This window comes from Euleptes europaea, chromosome 9 (genome assembly GCF_029931775.1).
Source record: "Euleptes europaea isolate rEulEur1 chromosome 9, rEulEur1.hap1, whole genome shotgun sequence".
Classification (NCBI taxonomy): Eukaryota; Metazoa; Chordata; class Lepidosauria; order Squamata; family Sphaerodactylidae; genus Euleptes; species Euleptes europaea.
In genome coordinates, this window is record NC_079320.1 from 8,876,119 (window position 1) to 8,901,957 (window position 25,839).

At 47.2% G+C, this 25,839-nt stretch overlaps 1 protein-coding gene across 1 annotated transcript; it reads left to right on the forward strand.

Annotated features, from left to right (window-relative positions):
* LOC130483033 (vitamin D-binding protein-like) lies at positions 1-25,023 on the forward strand. The gene is made up of 12 exons (XM_056855926.1): positions 1-64; positions 3,746-3,815; positions 5,109-5,241; positions 5,870-6,081; positions 7,349-7,481; positions 10,302-10,396; positions 11,566-11,695; positions 15,105-15,307; positions 17,324-17,456; positions 19,437-19,534; positions 23,541-23,673; positions 24,970-25,023. The coding sequence occupies exons 1-12, from the start codon at positions 1-3 to the stop codon at positions 25,021-25,023; spliced, it is 1,458 nt and encodes a 485-aa protein (XP_056711904.1).
* Positions 25,024-25,839: the final 816 nt, after the last annotated feature.

Below are 25,839 nucleotides of genomic sequence, written 5' to 3' on the forward strand. Positions count from 1 at the left end.
ATGAAGACGGTAACGATAACCATTTTGCTACTTACTTTAACAACGAGCCATGCGATGGTGAGAGGTAAGGCTATGTTTGGCTGTTTTTAATATTTGAATGTGTGTTGCGGCTATGATGTATTCTATTTTGCCAAGGCCTTGGTGTTGTGCCAACCTCCAGGCGGGACCTGGAGGTCTCCTGGAATTTCATCTCCAGACAACAGAGATCAGTTCACCTGAAGAAAATGCCCACTTTGGAAGGTGGATTCTATGGCATTAAACCCTACTGAGCACCCACCCTCCCCAAATCCTACCCTCCTTAGGCTCCACCCCCCAATCTCCAGGAATTTCCCAGCCAAGAGTTGGCATCCCTACCTTGGACTGATCTTCCTCTCTTAAGGTGGCATGTGGAAGCACAATTTAGGCATCATAGCTCATAGCCATTGAGAGACCAACCTTTCACGAATTGTCCAATCCCTTTTTTATAACCCTCTAAAGCAGCGGTTCCCAAACTATGCTCCCCGGAGCATTTGGTGCGCTGCAAAACATCTCCTAGTGCTCCGTGAAGAGATTGGAAAATAAAATACTACTGTCATTCGGTTTAGTATATAGGTGCTAGGTGAAGATTAGTTCTCCGTGACAAATTTCTGAAAAGGGCCACTGACAAGTGCTCCAAGTTTGGGAACTGCTGCAAGTATTGGCTCTTACCCCACATGGTGGCAGCACATTCTGTAAACTGAGTGAGATTCTTAATTACTTTTATGTGGAAGGGTGTGTTTTATTTTCTCCCTAGCCTGCCTGGATCCCCCCGGAATTACTGCTCACCTCCAGACTACAGAGATCAGAGAGGGTGGACTCTGTGGCATTTTACCCCACTGAGGTCCCTGTCCTCCCCAGGGTCATAAGAACATAAGAAAGGCCATGCTGGATCAGACCAAGGCCCATCAAGTCCAGCAGTCTGTTCACACAGTGGCCAACCAGGTGCCTCCAGGAAGCCCACAAACACGACCACTGCAGCAGCATTATCCTGCCTGCGTCCCGCAGCACTTAATATCATAGGCATACTCCTCTGATCCTGGAAAGCATAAGTATGTATCATGACTAGTATCCATTTTTACTAGTAGCCATGGATAGCCCTCTCTTCCATGAACATGTCCACCACCTTCCAAGTTGGCAGACATTCAACCCCGCCCTCCTCAGGCTCCATCCCAAAAACCTCCCACCGGTGGCAAAGAGAGACCTGGAAACCCTACCCCCATTCCCCACCAGTGGCCAGAAAGGGCCCCTGCAACCCTAGTCAGGCATCAACCCACAAGTAAGGAACAGTGGAAGCATCATTCTCTCAGAGGAGGTACTTGTTGAAGTTAAGGAAAAACTCACTGCCAAGTTTCCAAAGGTCCTATTGAACCTATTTGACATTTAATTGGATTGGGGGCGGGGGGGGCTCTAACCAAATGCTCTTTGTAATCTAAATCAATACTGCGTTGTGGGATTCGCTGTTCATTAATAAGTCCTTTGGTGCCTGCTGTAGCTACAGCCCTAACAGCCATCTCTTCTGAGACTGTGTTACAGGGCTGTTTTTGTAAGTATTTCTGCAGTTAATAGGTATGCATCATAACTAGAGAATAGGTATGCATCATAACTAGTACCCATTTTTACTAGTAGCCATGAATACAGCTCTGCTCCATGAACATGTCCACTCCCCTCTTAAAGCCTTCCAAGTATCTATAGACAGTTATAGACAGCAGCTGCCTTGACCTGGACAACCCAGGCTAGCCCTATCTCATCAAATCTCAGAAGCTAAGCAGAGTCAGCCCGGGTTAGTTATTTGGATGTGAGACCACCAAGGAAGACCAGGGTCACTACGCAGAGGCAGGCAACAGCCAACCACCAGAGCTGGCAACCCTACTTCCCATATAAACCTTTCCACCCGAAATTCTCAGCATTGTTTCCAGAACAAAAAATAATTAGTTTTTTTCTGTGGGGTGGGAAGAGGCTAGGGTTGCCAGGTCCCTCTTCTCCACTGGTGGGAGGTTTTGGGGGCGGAGCCTGAGGAGAACAGGGCTTGGGGTGGGGAGGGACTTCAATGCCATAGAGTCCAATTGCCAAAGCAGCCATTTTCTTCAGGAGAACTGATCTTTTATCGGCTGGAGATCAGTTGTAATAGCAGGAGATCTCCAGCCAGTACCTGGAGGTTGGCAACCCCACTGATAAATAGGTCCAGGAGCTAGAGCTCACACCTATTGCTATGTCTAAGTTTGGTACTGACCTGGATACCCCAGGCTAACCTGATCTTATTGGATTTTAAGAGCAAAGTACAGTCACTAGGATTGCCACCTCCGGGCTGGGAAATACCTGGAGATTTTGGGGGTGGAGCCTGAGGAGGGAGGTGTTTGGGGAGGGGAGGGACTTCAATGCCATAGAGTCCAATTGCCAAAGTGGCCATTTTCTCCAGGGGAACTGATCTCCATCGGCTGGAGATCAGTTGTAATAGCGGGTGATCTCCAGCTGGTACCTGGAGGTTGGCAACTCTAGAAGAGGCAAATGAAGGAAGTGCGAAGGAATCAATATTTCCTGGCCCTAAAAGCTGCAATAAATTATAAGCAGGTACATCAGGAGAATGGAATCTCCTTGGAAACCAAAGAAACTGAGATGTGGCCAAATTATTTGAAAACATATTTTCCCTTTGGCTCTTGTCCGGACCCTTTTAAGTGCTGCGTGTTTTCAGAAGCCATAATTTCGGCACTAAGCTGCCTTTAACTCAAGGATTATGTCTCTCCAAAGGGAATAAGGTCATCCTCCACAGCAGAAACATTTTCTAAACAAGGATGAAAGATAAACAGATGCTCGAGGTAGGGGTTGCCAGCTCCAGGTTTCTAAATACCTTGAGATGGGGGGGTGGAGCCTGAGGAAGGCGGGGTTTGTGGAGGGGAGTGGGGACCTCAATGGGGTATAATGCCATAGAGACCATCTTCCAAAGTGGACATTTTTCTCCAGGTGAACTGATCTCTTATCAGCTGGAGATCAGTTGTAATAGCAAGAGATCTCCAGCTGCCACCTGGAGGTTGGCAACCCTACCAAGAGAGGGCCTTCTCAGTTGTAGCACCCAAACTCGAGAACTCTCTCCCCAGGGAAATTCACCTCTCCCCTTCTATTGCCGTCTTCTGCCAGTGAGTATTGACGTACACAGTGTAATCCACAGTTTGAGCAAGAAAGGCGGATGATAGATGGATAGACAGACAGACTCAGTTCACAGAGGCACCCTCCAAATTGCTAAGCAAGAAAGGAATTAAGAAAACAAAACAAATTCCACGGCACTGATCCTGTCGAAAAAGTTCAGGAGGAGCAGGACCACGGAGGTGCCCCTGGCACCGCGATAAGACCAGACGTACTCACGAAGTGGCAAAGCCGCAGGGCAGGAATGCCTACAGTTCACACACAGGCTCTGCGTAATCCTCCAGGCGGGAGATACACGCCGAGAACGACAGTCTCCCGGAGGCCGGGAAACATGCATGGGAGGTGGGAATCCCCCACGGAACAGAAAACCATGTAATGTCGGAAGGAATGAAGACACGTGAAGTCCAACAAAATTAGTTGCTCAAATGAACCAAGTGATAAGTCAGGTTTTCGGCTTCAAAAACAGTCATGTTTAATTGAAACTGCCTCTTTTTTGGTACAAAAGAGTACTGAACATCTGAATTCACAGAATGCAAATGGGATATTTTAAAAAAAAATGATTGCCATTCTCCTTGATTGGTTTTTGCAGGGCGAGATTACATGAAAGAAAAAGTCTGTCAAGAATTCAACGTCTTAGGGAAAGAAAAATTCCGAGCTGGGTATGTATTCGGAAGACTCCCTATGCTGAGTCACACTCTTATGTTCAGTCTTGCTGGCACTCAGGATACCAGCTACAGTTTGCAAAAATATAGATGTAAAGGAGATCATGAAATATTTCGCCATTCCTTTGTGTAGGCTGACAGCTTTCAGGTTCAAAACTACCAGCTTTGGGGAAGGGAAGGCAGAGCAGATCCTGGTAAGTTGGGATGGTTTGAAGGAATCTTGCAGGCCAGGGAACCAAGTCAGCATCTGGCAAGACTAGCTGGAGCCAAGGACACTGGGTAAGTTGGAGGTGGTCAGGGCCAGCAGGTGACAGAATCTTCTTTTCTGACCCACATACTAGCTGGTTATCACCCTTCTTTTAAGTAGTATGGAAACTGTGAAGTCAGTGGGATGGGTCCAGCGGTAATTTCTGCCAATGGAAGGGATTTCTGTTAACGGAACAGGGCTTTCTCGCCTTCCCACCTGCTCTGAAGCCTCCCAAAATGCAAAATCCATGGTGGTGGTAATGACCTTTAAAGCCATATATGGCTTGGGGCCACCATGCCTTAAGGAGGGCCATATGAACCTACCTGACCAATATGGCGATCTTCAGAAAGCCTGTTTCAGGTTCCGCCTCCATCTGAGGTTTGACAGGTGGCAAACCTCGAACTGGCCTTTTCGGTTGTGGCACCAAAGTTGTCTAACTCCATCTCCAGGGTGATTCATTCACCCCCTTCTGTCACTGGCTTTTTATGCATGGGAGGTTTTGCCTTGGATTTTCCACTCTCTAGATCAGGGGTGTTGAACTCAATTGTTACGAGGGCCAGATATGATATAAAGGACACTTGATATGATATGATATATGATATGATATATGATATAAAGGACACTATATAAAGGATATAAAGACCAGGCCTTACCAGGCCAGATCAAGAATGAGGAGGGTTGGCTGCCTCAGCTGGCTTGCGGGCCGGATAACAGCTCTCGAGGGGCCAGATCCGGCCCTGGCCTTATGTTTGACACCCATGCACATTTTCCCCATGCGAATTCTCAAACCTCAAAAATAAGCCCCCATGCAGAGTTTTGAGAAATCAAATGGGGAAAATGTGCATCTGGAGAGTGGAAAACCTCCCGCGCATAAATGCCCACGCAGCCCGGATAACCTACAAGAGCCGATGAACTCTGACCGTGAAAGCCTTCGACAGTATCCTCCTCTATATATTTACATGATTCTCAAAAGAAGGGAACAGGCAGGGCAGAATAATTTCCCAGATTATAACTTTGAATCGTTCACTCCTATTTGTCCACAGAGCAATTATTGCAAGCAGCAGAAAATACTCCAACGCCACATACGAGGAAATCATGAACGTCGTGAACGAGATTCTCTCTATCGCAGAAAAATGCTGCCCAGAAGGAGCTGATCCTGATTGCTATGAGAATGAAGTATGTTTCTGCCGGCTCCCATCATGATATAAGTGGACACAGGCTGTGTCAACCCTGTCAGGTCTCTCAGATTCACATTTGTTATTGGAAGAAATGCTGCTTAAAAAATCCATTCCCTTTGTGGTTACTCACTAGGGTTACCAACCTCCAGGTACTAGCAGGAGATCTCCTGCTATTACAGTTCATCTCCAGGCGAAAGCGATCAGTTCCCCTGGAGAAAATGGCCGCTTTGGCAATTGGACTCTATGGCATTGAAGTCCCTCCCCTCCCCAAACCCCACCCTAATCAGGCTCCATCCCCAAAAGCTCCTGGTATTTCCCAACATGGAGCTGGCAACCCTAAATGTGATAGTGGGAGATCCCACCTGGAGGTTGGCAACCCTACCCACCCACCTGAACATAGAATCATAGCATTGGAAGGAACCACCAGGGTCATCTAGTCCAACCCCCTGCACAATGCAGGAAATTCATAACTACCCCACACACACCCAGTGACCCCTTCTTCATGCCCAGAAGATGGCCAAGGTGCCCTCCCTCTCATGATCTGCCTATGGAAAGTGAACAAAAAAATGTAATTTGTTCCTTCTTGTCTCTTTCTCCCCCTCCTGTTCGCCTCCCGCCTACACCAGTCTGTAGCTCTCTCTGCCAAATCCTGCCGGGAGACTGCTCCATTCCCCAAGCACCCGGGAATAGCAGCCTGTTGTACAGAGGTAGGCCTGGAAAGAAAGCTGTGCCTGGCAGCCTTGAAGCACCCTCCTAAGGAGTTCCCTACATACGAGGAGATAACGGATGCCACAGTATGCGAGGACTTCGCAAGGGATCCCCAGGGCTTTGCAGACAGGCAAGTTTTTTAAAGCAAGTTCATTTTAACGGTGCTGTTTCCTGAAGTGCTCACTGCACAATAACAATCATAACTAGGGCTGCCAACCTCCAGGTGGTAGCTGGAGATCTCACATGAACACATGAAGCTGCCTTATACTGAATCAGACCCTTGGTCCATCAAAGTCAGTATTGTCTACTCAGACTGGCAGCTAGGGTTGCCAGGTCCCTCTACGCCACCGGCGGGAGGTTTTTAGGGTGAAGCCTGAGGAGGGCGGGGTTTGGGGAGGGAAGAGACTTCAATGCCATAGAGTCCAATTGCCAAAGTGGCCATTTTCTCCAGGTGAACTCATCTCTATTGGATGGAGATCAGTTGTAATAGCAGGAGATCTCCAGCTAGTACCTGGAGGTTGGCAACCCTACTGTACAATAACAATCATTACTAGAGTTTCCATCCTCCAGGTGGTCCTTCTTATGTGAAATACAGCACACCTGCTCCACATTCAAAAACACCAAATTACTAAAAATTTCACTAGCAACCAATGTTAGTCTACGTGAATATACTGAGGTTCAAACTAAAAAAAGTTCAATATCCAAATCATACATTCTAGTTGTTAGGAATGTTGGCATCACATATCCATAACACTAAGACATACAAAATAACTTCAACAAATGCAAAAACACTTAAGAAAGACAGTTCCTTCGTTCTGATAGTTACACAGTGTCAATATCCAAAGTTCATTCACAATTCCAAATGGTTTAGGGAAGTCCGTGCGTTCCCGGCGGAGTCTCCGCGATCCGTTCCTCTTGTCAGTTTCCTTCACAGAGCTGCGTACAGCGTTTCCAAGTGCTCCAAGCACTTTTTACCCCTCTATTTAGAGAAGGGGGGTACAGGGGTTGCTTCACCCAAGAAAATCCCAAAGGGATACCAGGTGTGGTACAAGAGTACATGCCTTCCAGATATAACACGTTTCATATGCTTTCATCAGCTCATAACCCAGTATGATTATCTCGTCACTGAGACATTTCCATTTTCTATAAATATAGAGACATACAAAATTATACATAATTCAGAACGAAGATAAATTAAGTATTACTTTGTATATAAGTAATTTCATTAAAGGTTTATGTTTTACCTTGTATTCTCAAGATTTCATTTGGACCTCCGTGATGATACTTATTGCGCTATGACTGGCTAGAATGGAGCTGCCCCAGGGCTTTACTAAGCTGGATGGACTAATTTGTACCATAGCACTTTCTTATGTTTTCTTTTGTGGTTTGTTTTCTAGGTATCTCTATGAGTATTCCACAGACTACAGCAGCGCCCCGTTGCCTGTGCTGGCAGCCTCTACAACGAGCTACTTATCCATGGTCACATCGTGCTGCACTTCTGCCCAGCCCACGATGTGCTTCCTAAAAGAGGTCTGAGCATTTCCCTTTTTAATCTAAAATGTTTCATGCTTCCTTTGCATGCTTCCTTTGCCACCTTCCACTGCCCCACCCGCAAAGACAGCCAGACCCCAGCACTGGTGGCAACAGAAGCCTTAGCATCTATGCAAGTACCACAAGTACATATATCCCATTACTGAGAAGCCCTTTCTTGCTAATTTAGGGGAGGGGCTGTGGCTCAGTGGTAGAGCATCTGAATGGCATGCAGAAAGTCCCAGGTTCAATCCCCGTCGTCTCCAGTTAAAGGGACTAGGCTTGAAGATGATGTGAAAGACCTCTGTTTGAGACCCTGGAGAGCTGCTGCCAGTCTGAGTAGACTTCCTAGAGGCACCTGGTTGGCCACTGTGAACAGACTGTGTTGGCCACTGTGTGAACAGACTGCTGGACTTGATGGACCTTGGTCTGATCCAGCAGGGCCTTCTTATGTTCTTAAGCCCAGTTTTCCTTTGAAAACCTCCAGCAACCATTCAGGGAAGGTTGCATGAAACAAAACGTTCTGTACATCTGACAAAGTGTCCACAGGGCTGGGCTGTGGCTCAGTGGTAGAGCATCTGCCTGGCATGCAGAAAATCCCAGGTCCAATCCCCGGCATCTCCAGTTAAAGGGTCTAAGTTTATAGGTGATGTGAAAGACCCCTGCCTGAGACCCTCAAAAGTCGACTTTGATGGACCAAGGGTCTGATTCAGTATAAGGCAGCTTCTCGTGTTCATGTGTTCATCAGTCATGCCAGGTGCTGTTTTAGGGCAGGTTTAATATCTTGTCCCACTTTGTGGCATGGCCAGCCACGCCTGGGGGAAGGGGTGGTCATGCAGACACAACCACATGAGTCAAGGCAAGAAGAAGAAGAGCTGGTTTTTATACCCCGCTTTTCTGTACCATAAGGAGTCTCAAAGCGACTTACAATCACCTTCCCTTCCTCTCCCTACAACAGACACCTTGTGAGGTAGGTGGGGCTGAGAGTTTGGAGAGAAATGTGACTAGCCCAAGGTCAACCAGCTGGCTTCATGCGTACGAGTGGGGAAACCAACCCAGTCCTCCAGATTAGAGTCCGCCGCTCTTAACTACTAACCATGCTGGCTCCCAATCTTAAATTAACATTTGATAATTATTTTATTTTTATTTTATTTTTTACTTCATTTATACTCCGCCTTTCTCCCCAGTGGAGACCCAAAGCGGTTTCATTAGTTCATTAGTTCCTCCATGTTATCCTCCCAACAACCCTATGAGGTAGGGCATCTTGAGCATCTTCTTGGCTTGAAATAGGGGTCACTGGGGGTGTGGGGGGAGGTAGTTGTGAAATTCCTGCATTGTGCAGGGGGCTGGACTAGATGACCCTGGTGGTCCCTTCCAACTCTATAATACTATGAGTCTGTAGGTTAGGCTGACAGTATGTGACTAGTCCAAGGTCATCCAGCTGGCTTTATGTGGAGGAATGGGGAAATCAACCCAGTTCTCCAGATTAGAGTCCGCCGCTCTTAATCACTACACCGCACTGGCTCTCCAACTCGTCCTTCAATACTGCTATGCCACCTCTAGGGAGTGTAGAGAGTAGAACAGCTATAGCAGCAAGAAGCTTGAGGAGAGGATTTGAATCGCTCATCTGTTCATTCCCTTAGAGGGTTTCTGTACCACTTCTCCAAGAGAAATGCCTAAGACAGCAGTGAGATCACAAACAACAATTACATTACAACAAGGCCCTGGAATATAGCTTCTCATGGTGGGAGAAGGCCCCTTGTGCCAGGGAAATAGGACTGCCAGATCCCTCTTTGCCACCGGCAGGAGGTTTTGGGGGCGGGGCCTGAGGAGGGCAGGGTTTCACCTACGCAGCTTACAGGACCTAGAGTCTTATGCACCTTTAAGGACCTAGAGTCTCACGGACAAGTTGATGCATCTCCAAACGGATTTTACACATGTACTGCATGTTATTGCATCAATTGTATTTTGTACAGATTAATGTGTGTGCACTTTATATCTTGAATAGACTTAACAGCATAATTTTGTCTGTAATTTGTTTTCTTGCCATAAGTGCTTGAGATTTCCAGTAGTACCTGGAGGTTGGCAAGCCTACTCAGGGAAAGTGCCACTGTTAATTAAACAGATCCATCCGTCCGTCCATCAGTAGTCTCTGACGCCCTTCCATGGGATTGGTGCAGCATCTACATCAGCTCCCTCTGTGAGGTCAATATCTATTTTTCCCATTTTTTTACACATGGGGTTCTAAGGCTGAATTACCCTCCCACCCATACCTACACCAGTCTAGAGCTGCAGATCCAGATCTGAAACGTCATCTTGAAGTATATGAAGGGCTGTCACATGGAACAGGGTAGGGAGCTGTTCCTGTTGGCACCAGAGGATAGGACTCGCAATAATGGGTTTAAATTGGGGGGGGAGAGGTACCGTCTGGATATTAGGGGGGAAATTTTTACAGTAACAGTTGTTTGACAGTGGAATCGGCTGCCTAGGGTGGCGTTGAGCTCCGCCTCACTGGCAGTCTTTAAGCAGAGGCTGGACAAACACTTGTCAGGGATGCTCCAGGCTGATCCTGCATCTAGCAGGGGGTTGGAGTAGATGGCCTGACTGGCCCCTTCTTACTCTATGATTCTATCTGCCAGACCAAACGAAACTGAATGCTGTAATTGGAAAACTGAGCTCTCTCTATTCAGAGATATGAGCTTTGCTAATTTTTTGCGCCTCGTCAGATGTTTGTGTGCATTTCCAGGCTCACTTCAAGCGACTGCCTTTGTCCAGTGGTTCGTCTCTGTCTAAGTAACCACTATCCTTTTTGCCTTGCAGAAGTTCAGCCGGAGGTCTGCTGTAATGCTCACCAAAGTATCCAACAAAATATGCTCCCACTATGATTTGTTGGGGAAAGAAAGAACCAAGTTCAGGTACGAAAGGTGTCTTATACGTTCAAATGTGCAATATGTGACTCTTGAGCACTTCCTGATCACCATGAAAACCTGGGGAGATTTGTTGGGACCGTAACTCAGTGGTATCCCTGGCATCTCCAGTTAAAAGGATCAGGTAGTAAGTGACATTAAAGAACTCCCATTCCAGTTCCAGTGCAATAAAGAGCTCCTGTATGCAAATGAGCATTTAGGTGTTACTTGATTATAACTTTTGGCGTATTTTCAAAGCTGTTAAGTAATAAACTACAGATAGAGTAACATGGCTTTCTTAGAATGGCAATGCCGTAATAAAAATCTGTTCTGTTCTGAGTTACATGGCGCTTTCACATATGCCGAATAAGGCACTTTCAATCCACTTTCAATGCACTTTGCAGCTGGATTTTACTGTGTGAAATGGCAAAATCCACTTGCAAACAATTGTTAAAGTAGATCGAAAGTGGATTGGATGTGCATTATTCAGCATGTGTGAAAGCGCCTACAGCCTTATCATTACCAGACAGCAGATAGATTAAGTGGCAGTCATGAGAATATGCAGGAAAGTGTGAAATCAATGGAGTTCACCAGATTAGAGTCTGCCACTCATGTGGAGGAGCAGGGAATCAAACCCAGTTCTCCAGAGTCCACTGCTCACGTGGAGGAGTGGGAAATCAAACCCAGTTCTCCAGGTTAGAGTCCACCACCCTTTAACCACTACACCACACTGGCTCTCCACGAGACCCCGCCCCATGAGTATAGAGATGCCCTAGGAGAAACCGGGCACCGAAGCCAGCCTGAGAAGCCAGGTCAGGAAAAACACAGACAGCTCCCAGGTAGCTGTCATCCAATAAGGATGAGTTGAATGTTCCCTATGTCACTTCGTTTTACACGTGTTTACATTTTGTCAGTAGCAGGCTAAAAGCCCACCCTAGCCTGATCACATCACAGCTAGGAAACTGAGCAACCTCAGCTACTGTTAGTATTCGGATGGGAGAGCATTGAGAAAGTCTAGGGTTGCTATGCAGAGGAAGGGGAGATGCAGATGATCCCCAAGATTCATCAGTGCATCTAAATCTAAGTGTTCGTCCTATCAGGATCATCAAACATACTTAGGAATGGCCTATGCAGTGGCAAAACTAATCTTACATCTCATTTCATTGGCCCTCATCTAGCTACATAACAAAGTTTGCCCAGAAAAGTACCAATGCTTCACTCGATGATGTCATAGCTCTGGCCACAGATGCTTCAGAAGTGTTTTCCAGGACCTGCAATTCAACAACCGATGACAGCTTCCAAAGAGAGGTGGGTGCTGTGGAGCCAAAGGCCCTTTCACAAGTCACTAGGAGCTGTAGTTCAGACCTCTGGCCGATAATTCGGTTGGTGGAAGGGTGATTCGGGTTATCCGGTTGGTGGAGTTTTCTGTTCGTTCGCGTTATTGGGGTGTTTGCGAAGGATAGTCCACAATTCAGGTAGTTCCAGCACAGGGGAGAACAGCAGCCTTTTGGAACAACAGGAAGACAGATGTGCTGAGCGACAGCATGGTGTAATGGTTAAGAGAGGTGGTTTGGAGCAGTGGACTCTAATCTGGAGAACCGGGTTTGATTCCCCATTCCTCCACATGAGCGATGGACTCTAATCTGGTGAACCGGGTTGGTTTCCCCACTCCTCCACATGAAGCCAGCTGGGTGACCTTGGGCTACTCACAGTTCTCTCTGAATTATCTCAGCCCCATCTACCTCACAAGGTGTCTGTTGTGGGGAGAGGAAGGGAAGGAGACTGTAAGCCTTTTTGATTCTCCTTAAAAAGGTAGAGAAAATTGGCATATAGAAACCAACTCCTTCTCCTTCTTCTTCCCTTCTACTAGTGGATAAGCTGCTGTTTCTCTGTTCCCATTTGATTTCCCCCCACCACCCCACAAAAAAGCCTTTTGGGGCTTAAAAATGTACATATGCCTGTTTTTATTAATCCCATGGGAAGCAGGACTACTTGGGTAGCAATTTGAAGCAGAGAAACAATGAGGGAGGGGCAGGGGCAATGTACCCTCCCCCTGCTGTTTCCCTGCTCTAAATCACCCAAGTTTCTGGAGGTTTATTTGTTTTTTAAAGGCCCACCCAGTGGCACTCCAGTCAGTATATTTTCATTTAACCTGTTGTTAGCCTCCAAATGCTGTGCTAACTGAACTCTGCTCACCAACCTGAGATCCTGAGGAGGCGCTGCCAGTCAGAGCAGACAATACTGACTTTGATAGACCAATGGTCTGATTCCACATAAGACAGCTTCGTGTGTAGGTATACAGGCATCTGCCCTGACATTTTGCAAAACAGGATACTGAGCTAGATGGACCATTGGTCTGATCCAAGAGGATTGCTCTTATGGCCTGATGTCCCTGATAGCACAGAGAAAAGAGAAAATTCCCCAAACCATAAATTGAAGGGGAAGGGGGGAATTCTAGCTGATTGCAGAAGTCAAGATGAGGACTAGGGATGTGCATTCATAGATTCACAGAATCATAGAGTTGAAAGGTACCACCAGGGTCATCTAGTCCAACCCCCTGCACAATGCAGGAAATTCATAACTACCTCCCCGCACACACCCAGTGACCCCTACTCCATGCCCAGAAGATGGCCAAGATGGCCTCCCTCTCGTGATCTGCCTAAGATCATAGAATCATCACTGCTGACAGATGGCCATCTAGCCTCTGCTTAAAAACCTCCAGGGAGGGAGAGCTCACCACCTCTCAAGCAAGCCTGTTCCACCGAACAACTGCTGTAATGGTTAGAAAGTTCTTCCGAATGTCTAAACTCTTTTGATTGAATTTCAAGCTGTTGGTTCTGGTCCGACCTTCTGGGGCAACAGAAAACAACTCAGCACCATCCTCTATATGACAGCCCTTCAAGTACTTAAAGATGGTCATCATATCATCTCTCAGTCTTCTCCTCTCCAGGCTAAACATACCCAGCTCCTTCAACCTTTCCTCATAGGACTTGGTCTCCAGACCCCTCACCATCTTTGTTGCCCTCCTCTGGACACGTTCCAGCTTGTCTACATCCTTCTTAAATTGTGGTGCCCAAACTGAACACGATATTCTAGGTGAGGTCTAACCAGAGCAGGTGACTCTCAAGAACCCCCAAGTTTGGTAAAGATTGGTTCAGAGGGTACAATTCCGCAAAGCCGAACCGAAAACATGGTTTTAACCTGTAGCCAGCAATGCTGATCCCGAAAAAGCTCAAAATATTGGCTTTTTTCAGGATCATTTTGAGATTGCCAGCTTCAGCCACTAAAAGACCAAAAAAAAAAAAAAAAAGCCCCCAGAGGTGTTTAAATCCCACCCACCCGCTCCATAGTAGTCTATAGGAAATCTTTCCGGGGCTCTGGGGAGGGGCTATTTTTTAAGGTAGAGGCACCAAATTTGCAGCATGTCTGCTGATGACTCTCCTTAGAGGAACCCCCATGTTTGGCAAAGATTGGTCAGGGGTCCAATTTTATTGGGCCCTATATGAAGGATGTACAGTATGAGGGCCAATGAAATGGGACCCTCTGACCCAATCTTTACCACAGTTGGGGGTTCTTGTAAGGAGAGTCCCCAGCAGCTACGCTGAAAATTTGGTGCCTCTACCTTAAAAAATAGCCCCCACCTCAGAGCCCCAGAAAAAAATTCCATAGGATATAATGGATCCAATTTTTTTCAGATTCCTGGGGAAACCCATACTGCTATGGGGATTTGGTTTTCAGGTCCAATATACTTGAATCCGAATTTTACCTTCTTTTTTTGTGATGCATACCCCTAATGAGGACAGCATATTGCAGCTAGCAGTTAGGCACAAAGTTTACTTAATTTTTCTTCGTCTCCACAGGAGTGGGGGAATACACTTTAATAAAAAAAAACCTTATGGATTTTACAGGAAATATATCCTTGCAAAAATAAATCAGTATGGGAAACATTGCTTTGCAAATAGCCCATTAGCTGAATTTATTTACTTAATTCATGTATATCCCACTTTTCTCCCCAAGTGGAACCCAAAGAGACTTACAGAATTCTCCTCTTCCCCTTTTTATCCTCACAACAACCCTCTGAGATAGTAGAAAAGAGCAAGAGTCCAGTAGCACCTTCAAGACTAACAGAATTTCTGGCAGGGTATGAGCTTTTGTGAGTCACAGCTCACTTCTTCAGATACAGCTAGAACCTCTGAGATAGAAGAAGAAGAAGAAGAAGAAGAGTTGGTTTTTATATGCCAACTTTTTCTACCACTTAAGGAAGAATCAAACTGGCTTACAATCACCTTCCCCTTCCTCTCCCCACAACAGACACCCTGTGAGGTAGGTGGGATTGAAAGTGTGACTAGCCCAAGGTCACCCAGCTGGCTTCACGTGTAGGAGCGGGGAAACAAATCCAGTTCACCAGATTAGCCTCTGCCACTCATGTGGAGGAGTGGGGAATCAATCCCTCTTCTCCAGATCAATCCACTGCTCCAAACTACCGCTCTTAACCACTACACCACACTGGCTGAGTGTGATTGGCCCAAGGTCATCCAGCAAGTTTCCATACAAGTCAGGATTTGAACCTTGCTCTCCAGGATACTAGTTCAACACTCTTAACCACTACACCACACTGGCTGTCTAATTCACAGCTAAACAATACAGATCCTGTTCGACATACACAAAAATGTTCAGTTCTGTCGCATTGCTAAATCATTGGCTGCCTCTTTTCCAGTTGTTGGAGCATACCACCAAAATCTGCAGTAAACTGTCAACCAAAGACCAAAGGTTTGATGGCTGCTGTAAAGATGCAAACACCCTGAGGGCATATTTCTGCATTTATTCACTCCCATGGGCCAAATCTCCCAATCTTCCTGATTTTCAAACACCGGCAGATGAAGACCTCTGCAAGAATGTTATGTTTCCAACAAATGGACAGTAAGTGGATTTAGAACGATCCTTCCTCCCTTCTCCTGAGATAGAGATTTACCCTTGAAGCCTATGCTTATTAATAATTATTAATATCCCCTGGTTTCATTTTCATAATTACTGATATCACTACATCTAATTGTCAACATGACCCCATCTGTGAACACTTAAATTCAAAGATTGGGGTCATGAACAGACAAAACACCTCTTTCTACAAACCTGAGAAAAGCCTCATGTTTGCAACAAAAAAAAAAAACTGAACCGTAAAAGAGAAAGAAAAAAAAAGTGGAGGGTTAAAACCCCCAAATAATGGAAGCAGTGCATGTAGCTTAAAGAAGTGAATCCCTCAGTGGTCATTGCCAGGCAGCCATAGCAATATTGCTAGCCTTCAAGTCTTGGTTTCTGTCAGTAAAAGGTAGGGTGAAAACAGGCAGGGTTCTTTCCAGGCCTGTTTTGGTTTTTGAGGGCTCATCAGACTCATCAGACTCAGGTATTATAGCAGCCAACCTGATACCATACAACCTGCATGTCTCATCCAGGCCTGGCTACTTACTACTGCTCAACATCAGCCAACCTAAGAAAGCCAGTATGATGTAGTGCTGCCCTGCCCAGCAGTGGGAACCTCATAGTTTTTCCGTGGAAATTATTTCTTGTGATTTCCTTTTCCATGAACATCAGAAATATAAGTTTTGCTGTGGCCAGCATTAGAGGTCAGCAGGCTACCGATCTGGCCATAGTGATCCATGATCTGATCAAAGGGAGCTTGGCTACTGTTGAAAAAAAGTTCTGATGTTTCCATGGGTACAGAATTCGGCAGCCAGGTTACTGTTGATGATCGTATGTCTTCTTTGCTGAAAAATCTACACTGGCTGCCCATTTGCTTCTAGTTCTTACTTGTAAGGTCCTCAACAGCCATCTCCCCCCACCAGTTACTGTCCTCTTCACAAGCCCACAGATGGGCTTTATTTCTAAGGTGGCACTTCACTGAATGAGTGCCCTTCCCCTTGAGTCTTGTATGGTACCTATTTTGTTTTTCTTTAGGTGCCAGGCCAAAATAGTTCTCTTTACGAAGGCTTTTAATGAAGGGTTTTCTTTTTTTAGTTCTTTCATGGCACATTCATAGCTGAGGATTGCTTTAATAATACCATTTTAGACTGGTCTGTTTGTTTGGTGTGCATTTATAGCCTTGCTTTTTAAATTGGCTTGGCTTGCACTTATTGGCATGTATTTATTGATCTAGGTGACCAAATGGCTGCTTCCAGCGGGCGATTCCCTATTGCTATGTTTGGAGTGGTGGACTCTGATCCGGAGAACCAGGTTTGATTCCCCACTCCTACATATGAGCAGTGAACACTAATCTGGTAAACCGGGTTGGTTTCCCCACTCCTTCACATGAAGCCAGCTGAGTGACCTTGGGCTAATCACAGTTCTCTCTGAACTCTCTCAGCCCCACCTACTTCACAAGGTGTCTGTTGTGGGGAACAGCAGGAGCAAACTGGGGGGAAACTTAAATCACACTGATCCTGTGACATCACTTCCAGCATGAACCCAGAAGTGACATCACCACTTTGGAGTGACGCTCTCTGATAACGCCTGAAACCCTATAGTAAAACATTATGGTAAAAACATTCTTTGGGCGTTGTTGGCTGTTGCCCTATTGTTGCTGGTTGCGAAGGGGCCCCCATAACTGTTCAAGCTTCAGGGTCGCAAAAATGTAGGTCTGCCACTGCATGAAGTAATTACTTATGTTCTGAAATGCAAAGAGAAGTTACTCCATTCCCTAAATGGCACACTGCTGTGAAGGCCTTTGTCTCTGGCTACAGGGCCTTTCTGCTGTACTGAATGAGCAATTGATCCCCATAGTTCTCAGGGCACGGATGTCTGTAAACTTGCATACACGTGAGGAACTGACGTTCCCGTTTCAGTTCTCTGCCCTGCATCTCAGCAAGAAAGGCAGACTGCAGATTACTTCTGGCTGATGCAAAGACTGAAATGTTGGCTATTTCCCCCCCTTATAAATGACAGCTACTTATTTGAGATTGCTCGGAGGTACACCTATGCCCCGGAAGCGCTTTTCTCAGTCATGTTCGAGTCTTCCAAAAATGTGGTGACCAGCTGTTGCAATGACACCGACCCCAAAGCTTGTTTTGCTGTAAAGGTAAGACACAGAAATGTTCTCCCAGCATCCTTTTTCCCTGCCCGGCTGCCATATACATTCACTGGGCATAGCTCTACCACAGACAAATGCCTTTTATGCAGGGGTGTTTCCCTGTGGTCACCCCCACCGACTGCTTCAGGGCTTCCTTTTGATCATGCACGCCTTTTCCACCCATCAGAGGTCACCTGGCTCTCCCTGCACGTTTTGCCCACATTTTCCAGCTTCTGGTTAAAACAGCATCTGGAAAATGTGGGCAAAATCTATGAGGAAAGAGAGGCAACCTCTGATGGGCAGAAAAGGCATGCATGATCAAAAGGAAGCCCCGAAGCAGTCGGCGGGGGGAGGATGACCGTGGGGTAGGGTTGCCAACCTCCAGGTACTACAATTCAAAAATCGTCCCTCGTGCTATAATAACAGAGTTGAAGGAAAATAACAAGCACTGATGGCTACAGAAGCAAACAAAGTCCCGTGGTGAGACCTCACCTGGTGAAAATTATTTTCACCACGGGACTTTGTTTGCTTCTGTTTCACTGTATAAGGTTTGATTTTTATGACTGAATTATAAAAAGTCTTATTGATGTTTCCAGTAGCCATCAGTGCTTGTTATTTTCCTTCAACCTCCAGGTACTAGCTGGAGATCTCCTGCGATTACAACTGATCTCCAACCAATAGAGATCAGTCCATCTGGAGAAAATGGCTGCTTTGGCAATTGGACTCTGTGGCATTGAAGTCCCTCCCCTCCCCAAACCCCACCCTCCTCAGGCTCTGCCCCAAAAACCTCCCGCCGGTGACAAAGAGGGACCTGGAAACCCTACCGCGGGGAAAAGTCCCTGCCGGGGCCGCTGCGCCGTCGAGCGGGACTTCCCCTGTCGATGCACCGCCTGGCTGAACCCAACTCTTTGCAGGTAGGGTTTCCTCGGCCTCAGACCACTCAGAGGAAGAGGACGACCCTTCCTCCCCTGAGCTGGCCAGCTTGCTAGCTCTCTGGAAGCAGGGAGCGTGATTCACCAGCCATCCTCATTGGCCTCCACCCACGCTGCTTTATACCCCGCCACCACCTGTGCTCCCCCATTCACCTCCATCCGAGGCTATAAATGACCCCTCCCTCTTTCCTCTTTCTTCCCCTGCCCTGGGGAATCCCGCCAGCAGGCGTGGCCCCCGTCTCTGCCTGGCCCGAGCTCTTCCGCCCACCCCGAGTCGGTCAAGCTCCGGGCGGGTCTTCACTTCGGGTGCTTTTCCTCCGCGCCTGATCCCTCCCCCGTCCCAACCACGACCTTCCCTTGGCCGCTGGGGCGGGAGCCGCACCAGCTTGCCTGCCGCCCTGGGGCTGCTGGTCCCTGCTGCCCTCCTCCCTCCTGCCAGCCAATGGGCGGGTTCTCTGGAGCCTTCCCGGAGCCCCTGCTCACCAACCGGCCCGGGTGCCCCGCAACGTGGCGGCTGCCGCTGTGCCCCACTTGCTGGGCGTGGTCCGCCCTTGCCTCTTCTTCCGCTCGCCAGCTGACAAGCGGGGCCATCGGCGGTCGCGGGGGCCTCCAGCCCGTTCGCCGGGGCGCGTGGAGGAGGCTCGGGCCCGCCTCCGCTTGCCGCCCCTCCCGACTCTTTCCCCGGTGAGTGGGGGTTTCCCGGGCCCTTCTCCTCCCTTTCGAGGGCTGTGGCTGGGGCTGGGGTACTTGGGACGGCCCGGGAGCCCGGGCGGGAGGGCGACCTGGGACAAAGGCCTTAGTGGTCTGAGAAACCCCTGAAATGTTCATTCGGTATTGGGAGTTACCTTTCTCCAACAGAGTTCTCAGTAGGGAGAAGGGGGCAGGGGAACCAGACCTCTGCTTTGGAGGGAAGTTCCCTGAATAGCTTTGGTCCCTTTTCTGTGCTTTCACAGAAGTAAATGGCTCCCAGTGGCTTCAGAGAAATAATAATTTATTCGTTTTTTGCTTTAAGAGTTTGTTATTAATGCAGCTTTACGCTTTCTTGTCTGAACTCCAGAGGCCACAAATGAAGGCACAAATATTTAACTTGCTCGAAAAAGGAAACGAATTGTGTTCGGAATATACACATCTTACCTTCCTCGAATTCAAGAAAAAGTAAGTGTTACGTTCTAGATGAAGGTGGTCTGTTTAATTTCTGTACAGTGGCTAGATGTTTATGAATAAAAATATATTATTTACAAAAATTCCTTTCCCTGGATTTAACACCCATTAGCTATTCATCTGGAATTAAATATAGGATTATTGTCAAAGGTATGCAGAACACAATTACCTTTTCCGGTAATTGCAGTGTATATTGGGAGCTTACCAACAGGAGCACAATCTCCCCCACCCTGCTGCTGATATGCATGGTTGCCGTTTCATGTGAAGAGGGTAACACGTGGATTTTTCCTCTGTGGCTACAGCATGTACCAAAGTAGGGTTGCCAGGTTGCTTAGAGTGGCGGGCAATTGCCCGCCAATCCAGTGCCCAGCTTGGAAGCAGGGATCGTGTGCATGCACCGACGCGATTGCATGACGTCCAGTTTACACCCAGAAGCGTTTCATCGCAATGTGCGTTTTTCCACTCAAACTGGGAATTTGAGTGGTAAAAGGCCCATTGCGATGTGGCGTTTCCGAGTGTAAACTGGAAGTGATGCGATCGGATCAGCGCGACCGCACACACGCAATCCCTGCCTCAGCTCCGCTCCAAAAACCACCTGCCAGAGCCGAGGGGGGACCTGGCAACCCTATACCAAAGCCATACATGCATGGAAAACCCACACGTAGTGCTCTTCACACCATACATCTTAGCATGCTGTTGTGTTAGTAGAATCCCAGTACATTGTGGCAGTGGATGTCTGAAAAAGGCTTCTACTCTGTTCTGTTCTGTTCTGTTCATACATACATGATACGTGACTCGTAGAGTTTTTGAGGTATGAGATGATCAGCAGTGGTTGACTGTTGCCACCTTCTGCACAGTACTAACCAGTGTTAGCTGAAGCATCACCGTCATCTATGAAAGATCCTCTCCAACTGTCATCCTCCAAGACTTTACTTTAATGACTCTGCTCAAATGACCAATAGGTTTTAAGCAGGACCACACTAAAGCACAATGGCCGAAATATTTAATATTTAATATATCCCCCTTATCCTTTAAAATTGGCTACCAAAATATATATGCATTTTGCAATCTTTACCATCTCCAATTTATTTGTTATTTTTAAAATGTCAGTAAGGTTGAGTGCCTTCTTTCTGTTATCAAATGACTCAACCAGTCTCTGTCTATCAACCTCAAATAATGAACAGTGAAAAAACTAGGGACTTATTGTACCTACACTGCCAGACCTACAAGAGAAATCCTCCAATACTTCTTCTGCCCAGTAGCAACCCTTCAAGGATTCCTCCACCCCCATCACCATGGGAACTGTCACCTCCCATCTGCTGATGGGACCGTTGATTCATGAAGTGAACACATGAAGCTGCCTTCTACTGAATCAGACCCTGGGTCGATCAGAGTCAGTACTGTCTACTCAGACCGGCAGCAGCTCTCCGGGGTCTCAGGCAGAGGGCTTTCGCATCACCTACCTGCCTAGTCCCTTTAACTGGAGATGCCAGGGATTGAACCTGGGACCTTCTGCATGCCAAGCAGATGCTCTGCCCCTGAGCCATGCCCCCTCCCATGCATCTTAGGTCGGTGTCTCAGCTGTGACCATTCCGCCTTGAGTGACTCTGCTAGGAGTTGACCCTCCTGGCAGAGTCTAAACTCCTGATAGTATTGCTCCGAGCTTCCCTAACCCACTCACCACAATTAAGGTGTGTATCCAAAAGCTGCAGCCTTCTCTTTGCAAGACCTGAGCAAGACTGTCAATTAGGGCTGTTGAATTTAAAAAAAATCGGTATAGTTCAGATTCGGCTGAATTCGGCCCGTTTAGATTCGGGATATGCCGAAGTCCGAACTCCCCCGCTTCAGGTCCGTGCAATTCGGCAGGAATTCAAAGTTCGGGAAAAAAATTCGGCCGAATAAAGCCATTAAAAACACAACCGCTCCTTTCCGTGGCTCTGGGGGGGCATTTTTGGGGGTAGAGGTCCCAAACTTTGAGCGGAGCTTCAAAGGACACTTCTTGAAAGACCCCCCAAGTTTTGTAAAGATTGGGTCAGGGGGGCTGAGATATGGGCCCCGAAAGGGGTCCCCCCACCCTTAATGTGCATATCTGAGCAGAGCTTGCCGCCCACGCACAAAGCTCCCAGCCCCGACAAACAGCTGAGAAGTTTGCAAAGCATTGCAACACAACTGCAAGCAACATGACTGCAAAAGCAACACAACCTTGTAAGCAACACCTTTGCAACTGTGCAAAGCAACACCTGACACCTGGGAGTTTGCAAACCATGGAAAGAGACAGAGGCAGCTAGCTATGCATAATGAGCAGGAGGGGTGGAATTTCCCCTTTTGCATGGGACTCCACATGCATTCTTTAAGTCACCATTTGAAAACCAGTTTTGAGCAAGCATCCAAATAGACCTAACCGCTCTTATGAATGAGGGAAAACCTGAAGACACACAACTGAACCCCCCCCCTCAAACCAGGGAGAGGGAGACTCGAGGGGGAACACACACCCCAGGCAGAACCGGCAAAAGCCCCCTTTGGCTTCCCCCCCACCCACAGAAACTGCTCCCTCCCCACACACACACAGACTCTGCTTCCCCCACACACACACACACAGGAGAAAAATTATAGATTAAAGCCCCCAAAGGGGTCTTACTGTGGCTGTCTTCTGTTCCATCAGGAGGGGCTGGGGAGGACTCGGTAATCCAAGACGATTCCATTTAGGCACGGGACGTTTTGCTCTGGAGATGCACAGGATCAGCTGATCCATTCATCCCAATAGGGAAAAGGGGAAAGCCCATTTCTCGGGACCCCCTGACCCAATGTTTGCAAAACTTGGGTGGTCTCTTAAGAAGGCTTGTCTGAAGCTCCGCTCAAAGTTTGGGATCTGCACCCCCAAAAATGCGTCTCTCTCTCTCTCTCTCTCTCTCTCTCTCTCTCTCTCTCTCCCCCCCTCCCTCTCTCTCTCTCTCTCTCTCTCTCTCTCTCTCTCTCTCCCCCCCCCCGGCCGGGCTGCACATCAGCTGACTCCTCCAGCTTGGCCACCGATTGGCCGGGGGAGGAGAATGCTGCTTACTGACGGTTATGCTGCTTAATGACGGCCGAATTTGCCGGATTTATTCATGAACTCCCGAACTCGCTGAATTCGGCTCCCCGGTTGCCCGCCATTTTTGAGTTTGGTTCGTCCCGAACTAAAAACCACCGAATCAGGGGAAATTCGGCTGTTTTTCAGTTTCAGCCCTACTGTCAATGATAGCCTTGGGCTAAAACAAATAAAATGAGGAGAAGACAGAGAGGTGATATGATAACCATCTTCAAGTCCTTGAAGGGCTGTCATATAGAGGCTGGTGCTGAGTTGTTTTCTGTTGCCCCAGAAGGTCAGAGCTGAAATTAAATCAGAAGAGTTTCCATCTAGACATTAGGAAGAATTTTCTAACAGTTAGAGCGGTTCCTGAGTGGAACAGGGAGGTGGTGGGCTCTCCTTCTTAGGAGGTTTTTAAGCAGAGGCTAGATGACCATTTGACAGCAGTGCTGTTTCTGTGAACTTAGGCAGATCATGAGAGGGCGAGCAGGAAGGGTTGTGTCAGTGTTTGGCTCTCATGGCCCTTTCTTACATGCCCAGGAAAATGCTGATTGCCACTTTGGGGTCAGGAAGCAAATTTCTTGTAGGCCAGTTTGTCCAGGGATCCTGGAGGGGTTTTGTTTTGTTTTTGCCCATCTTCTGGGCATGGAGTAAGGGTCACTGTGGGTGTGGGGGGGAGGTGGTTGTGAATCTCCTGCATTGTGCAGGGGGTTGGACTAGATGACCCTGGAAGTCCCTTCTAACTCTATGATTCTATGATAGGACATTTTGGGGGGTCAATTCATAGGGTCGCAAGAGGTTAGAAACAACTTGACGGCTTATTACACACACACACACACACACACACAGGTAATACGTTTCATCCAGTCACCATTTGCCTTGTGCGGATTTTTTATTTTCATACTAGCTGCATGACTGTGTTTCATTGTTCTGCAGGCTAAGAGAGACCTATCGCAAGGCACTGCCTGAGGCCACTGAAGAAGTCCTTTCTGGGCTGGTTGAGCAGAGGTCCACCTTCGCTTCCACCTGCTGCCTTATGAATGCTCCTCCAATATATTGTGGCTTGCAGGTAAATGGAAATCCCTTGAGTCTAGAAATCAGTAATGGCATAGTGGAAGAAGAAAAGAGCAAGAGTCCAGTAGCACCTTAATGGCTAACACAATTTCTGGCAGAGTATGAGATTTCGCAAGCCACAGCTCACTTCTTCAGATACAGCTAGAATGGGAGTCCATCTGTCCTTAAGCAGAGAAGAGTGAATTCAGACAACCGATGTCAATGTAAATGCCAAAAGCAAGTAAATGACATTAGCAGGATGATTGGATTAGGCATAGTGGAACTTAAGTATTTTTAAGGCCTTTTATGCATGGCTGTTTCCCTCGTGGCCATTCTGATTCTGCATGCCGTTTCCAGCCGCCAGAGGTCGCCTCACTCTCCCCCTGCCTTTCCGTGCATTTTGCCCGCATTTTCAGGGGCTGTTTTATCTCGAATTTGAAAACACGGGGAAATGCAGGGGGAGAGCGAGGCGACCGCTGATGGTCGGAAACGGCCTGCATAATCCAAACAAAGACCCAAAGTCCTCGGAGGGGTGACGGGGAGTGAAACAGCCATACATAAAAGGCTGAAGTTTAAAAGAGAACATTTCTAACTCTATCTACTTTGGGGGGGGGGTTGAAAATGCAGGAAAATTTGGACTAGTAGCTTGGAAAGCGGAAGGATCTGGAAGAGGCAGTGTACTCAGCAGAGTTCAGGGGAGGCCAATACATTACTTTTGTGTCCTATCCACAGCATCTAGCATAATATTAAATAAATATTAAATAGGGCGTAATGAATACGTACATTTTAAAAACCAGTTAGCCCTGTTTTTTGTGAGAAAGGTCTGTTTCATATTGACTTTAACAGAATATTGTTTCATATTGACTTTTACAGAGAGAGACATAAAGTTTTAAAGCCATTATTTAGATCAGGGGCCCCTCCACCTTTTTCAACCTGTGGTCACCTTAGGAATTCTGACACAGCGTGGTGGGCGCAGCCACAAAATGGCTGCTGCAGGAGGCGGAGCCAGATAAAAAAATGGCTATGGCATCTAACCTTCAGTTGCACAGTATTTATCCTTGTGCTGTGGTGGCATCTGCTTCCAAACCAATATTTTTGTGTAAAAAAAAAAAAAATCTGCCCAGTCAATCAAATCACCAGTGGCCAATCAGAAGCCTTGCTGGACCAAAGCCCCACCTGGACCCACCCTCTTTCTAAAAACACTTGGCGGTGCCAAGAAAAGTGTTGGTGGGCTCCAGGGTGCTCACGGGCACCACATTGGGGACCCCTGATTTAGATCAGTATTCTAAATGGGTTTTTTTTCCATTTTCAGATTAAAACTGGAGTTTCTCAAACGTGTTCCAGTGACGTATGCTTACTGCACTGAGGAAAGGAGCATTGTATATGCATGCTTAAAAAAAAAAAACACCTTAGGTAAGTGGGAAATTGCGCAGACATTGCCTGCACTGGAATGGAAGGAATCTAATCCCCTGTGCCATTCTCTTCCCAATCCCACCATGGTTCTTCAAACAGTGAAGATAAAAAGGGAGGTAAAATTTCTGATAATTAAATGAAACCTCCATTGTCAGGGGTAGTATACCCCTTTATTATTAATTTCTCCTTATAATTATAACCAATTTTCCTTTTCAGAGTAGCTAGTGCTTGGGAAACTGGTCACTTTCCTGATACAAGGCAGCCTCTGTTACCATGGACCATCTATGGAGACAACCTGAGTCATCTTTCCTTCCTACAGACTGCAGACTGAAAATCCTAATAAAGCTATAATGAGCGTTTCCCTTTGATGCAGTTATTTCAAGATTGGTTTTGGGGTTAAGGTGCGTGTGTGAATGTAAAGTGCCATCAAGTCACAGTCGACTTATGGTGACCCAGTAGGGTTTTCAAGGCAAGAAACTAACAGAGGTGGTTTGCCAGTGCCTTCCTCTGTATAGCAACCCTGGACTTTCTCGGCAGTCTCCCATGCAAATACTAACCAGGGCCGGCCCTGCTTAGCTTCTGAGATCTGACGAGATCAGGCTAGCCTGGGCCATCCAGGTCAGGGACAGGGCAGGGTTACATTACAGGAGGGTAAATTTTGGTAAATTTTGGCAGATGACCATTATCACTTGGTGGAAACCATTAACCGGGGAGGGGCTGTGGCTCTGCGGAAGAGCATGCAGAAGGTCCCTGGTTCAATCCACGGCAT

Excerpts from the sequence above, each read along its gene's own strand:
- LOC130483033 (XM_056855926.1), top strand. The coding sequence starts at position 1 with ATGAAGACGGTAACGATAACCATTTTGCTACTTACTTTAACAACGAGC. Across the intron at positions 5,242-5,869 it reads CTGATTGCTATGAGAATGAA|TCTGTAGCTCTCTCTGCCAA; the intron begins GTATGTTTCTGC and ends CGCCTACACCAG. Across the intron at positions 15,308-17,323 it reads ATGTTTCCAACAAATGGACA|CTACTTATTTGAGATTGCTC; the intron begins GTAAGTGGATTT and ends TATAAATGACAG.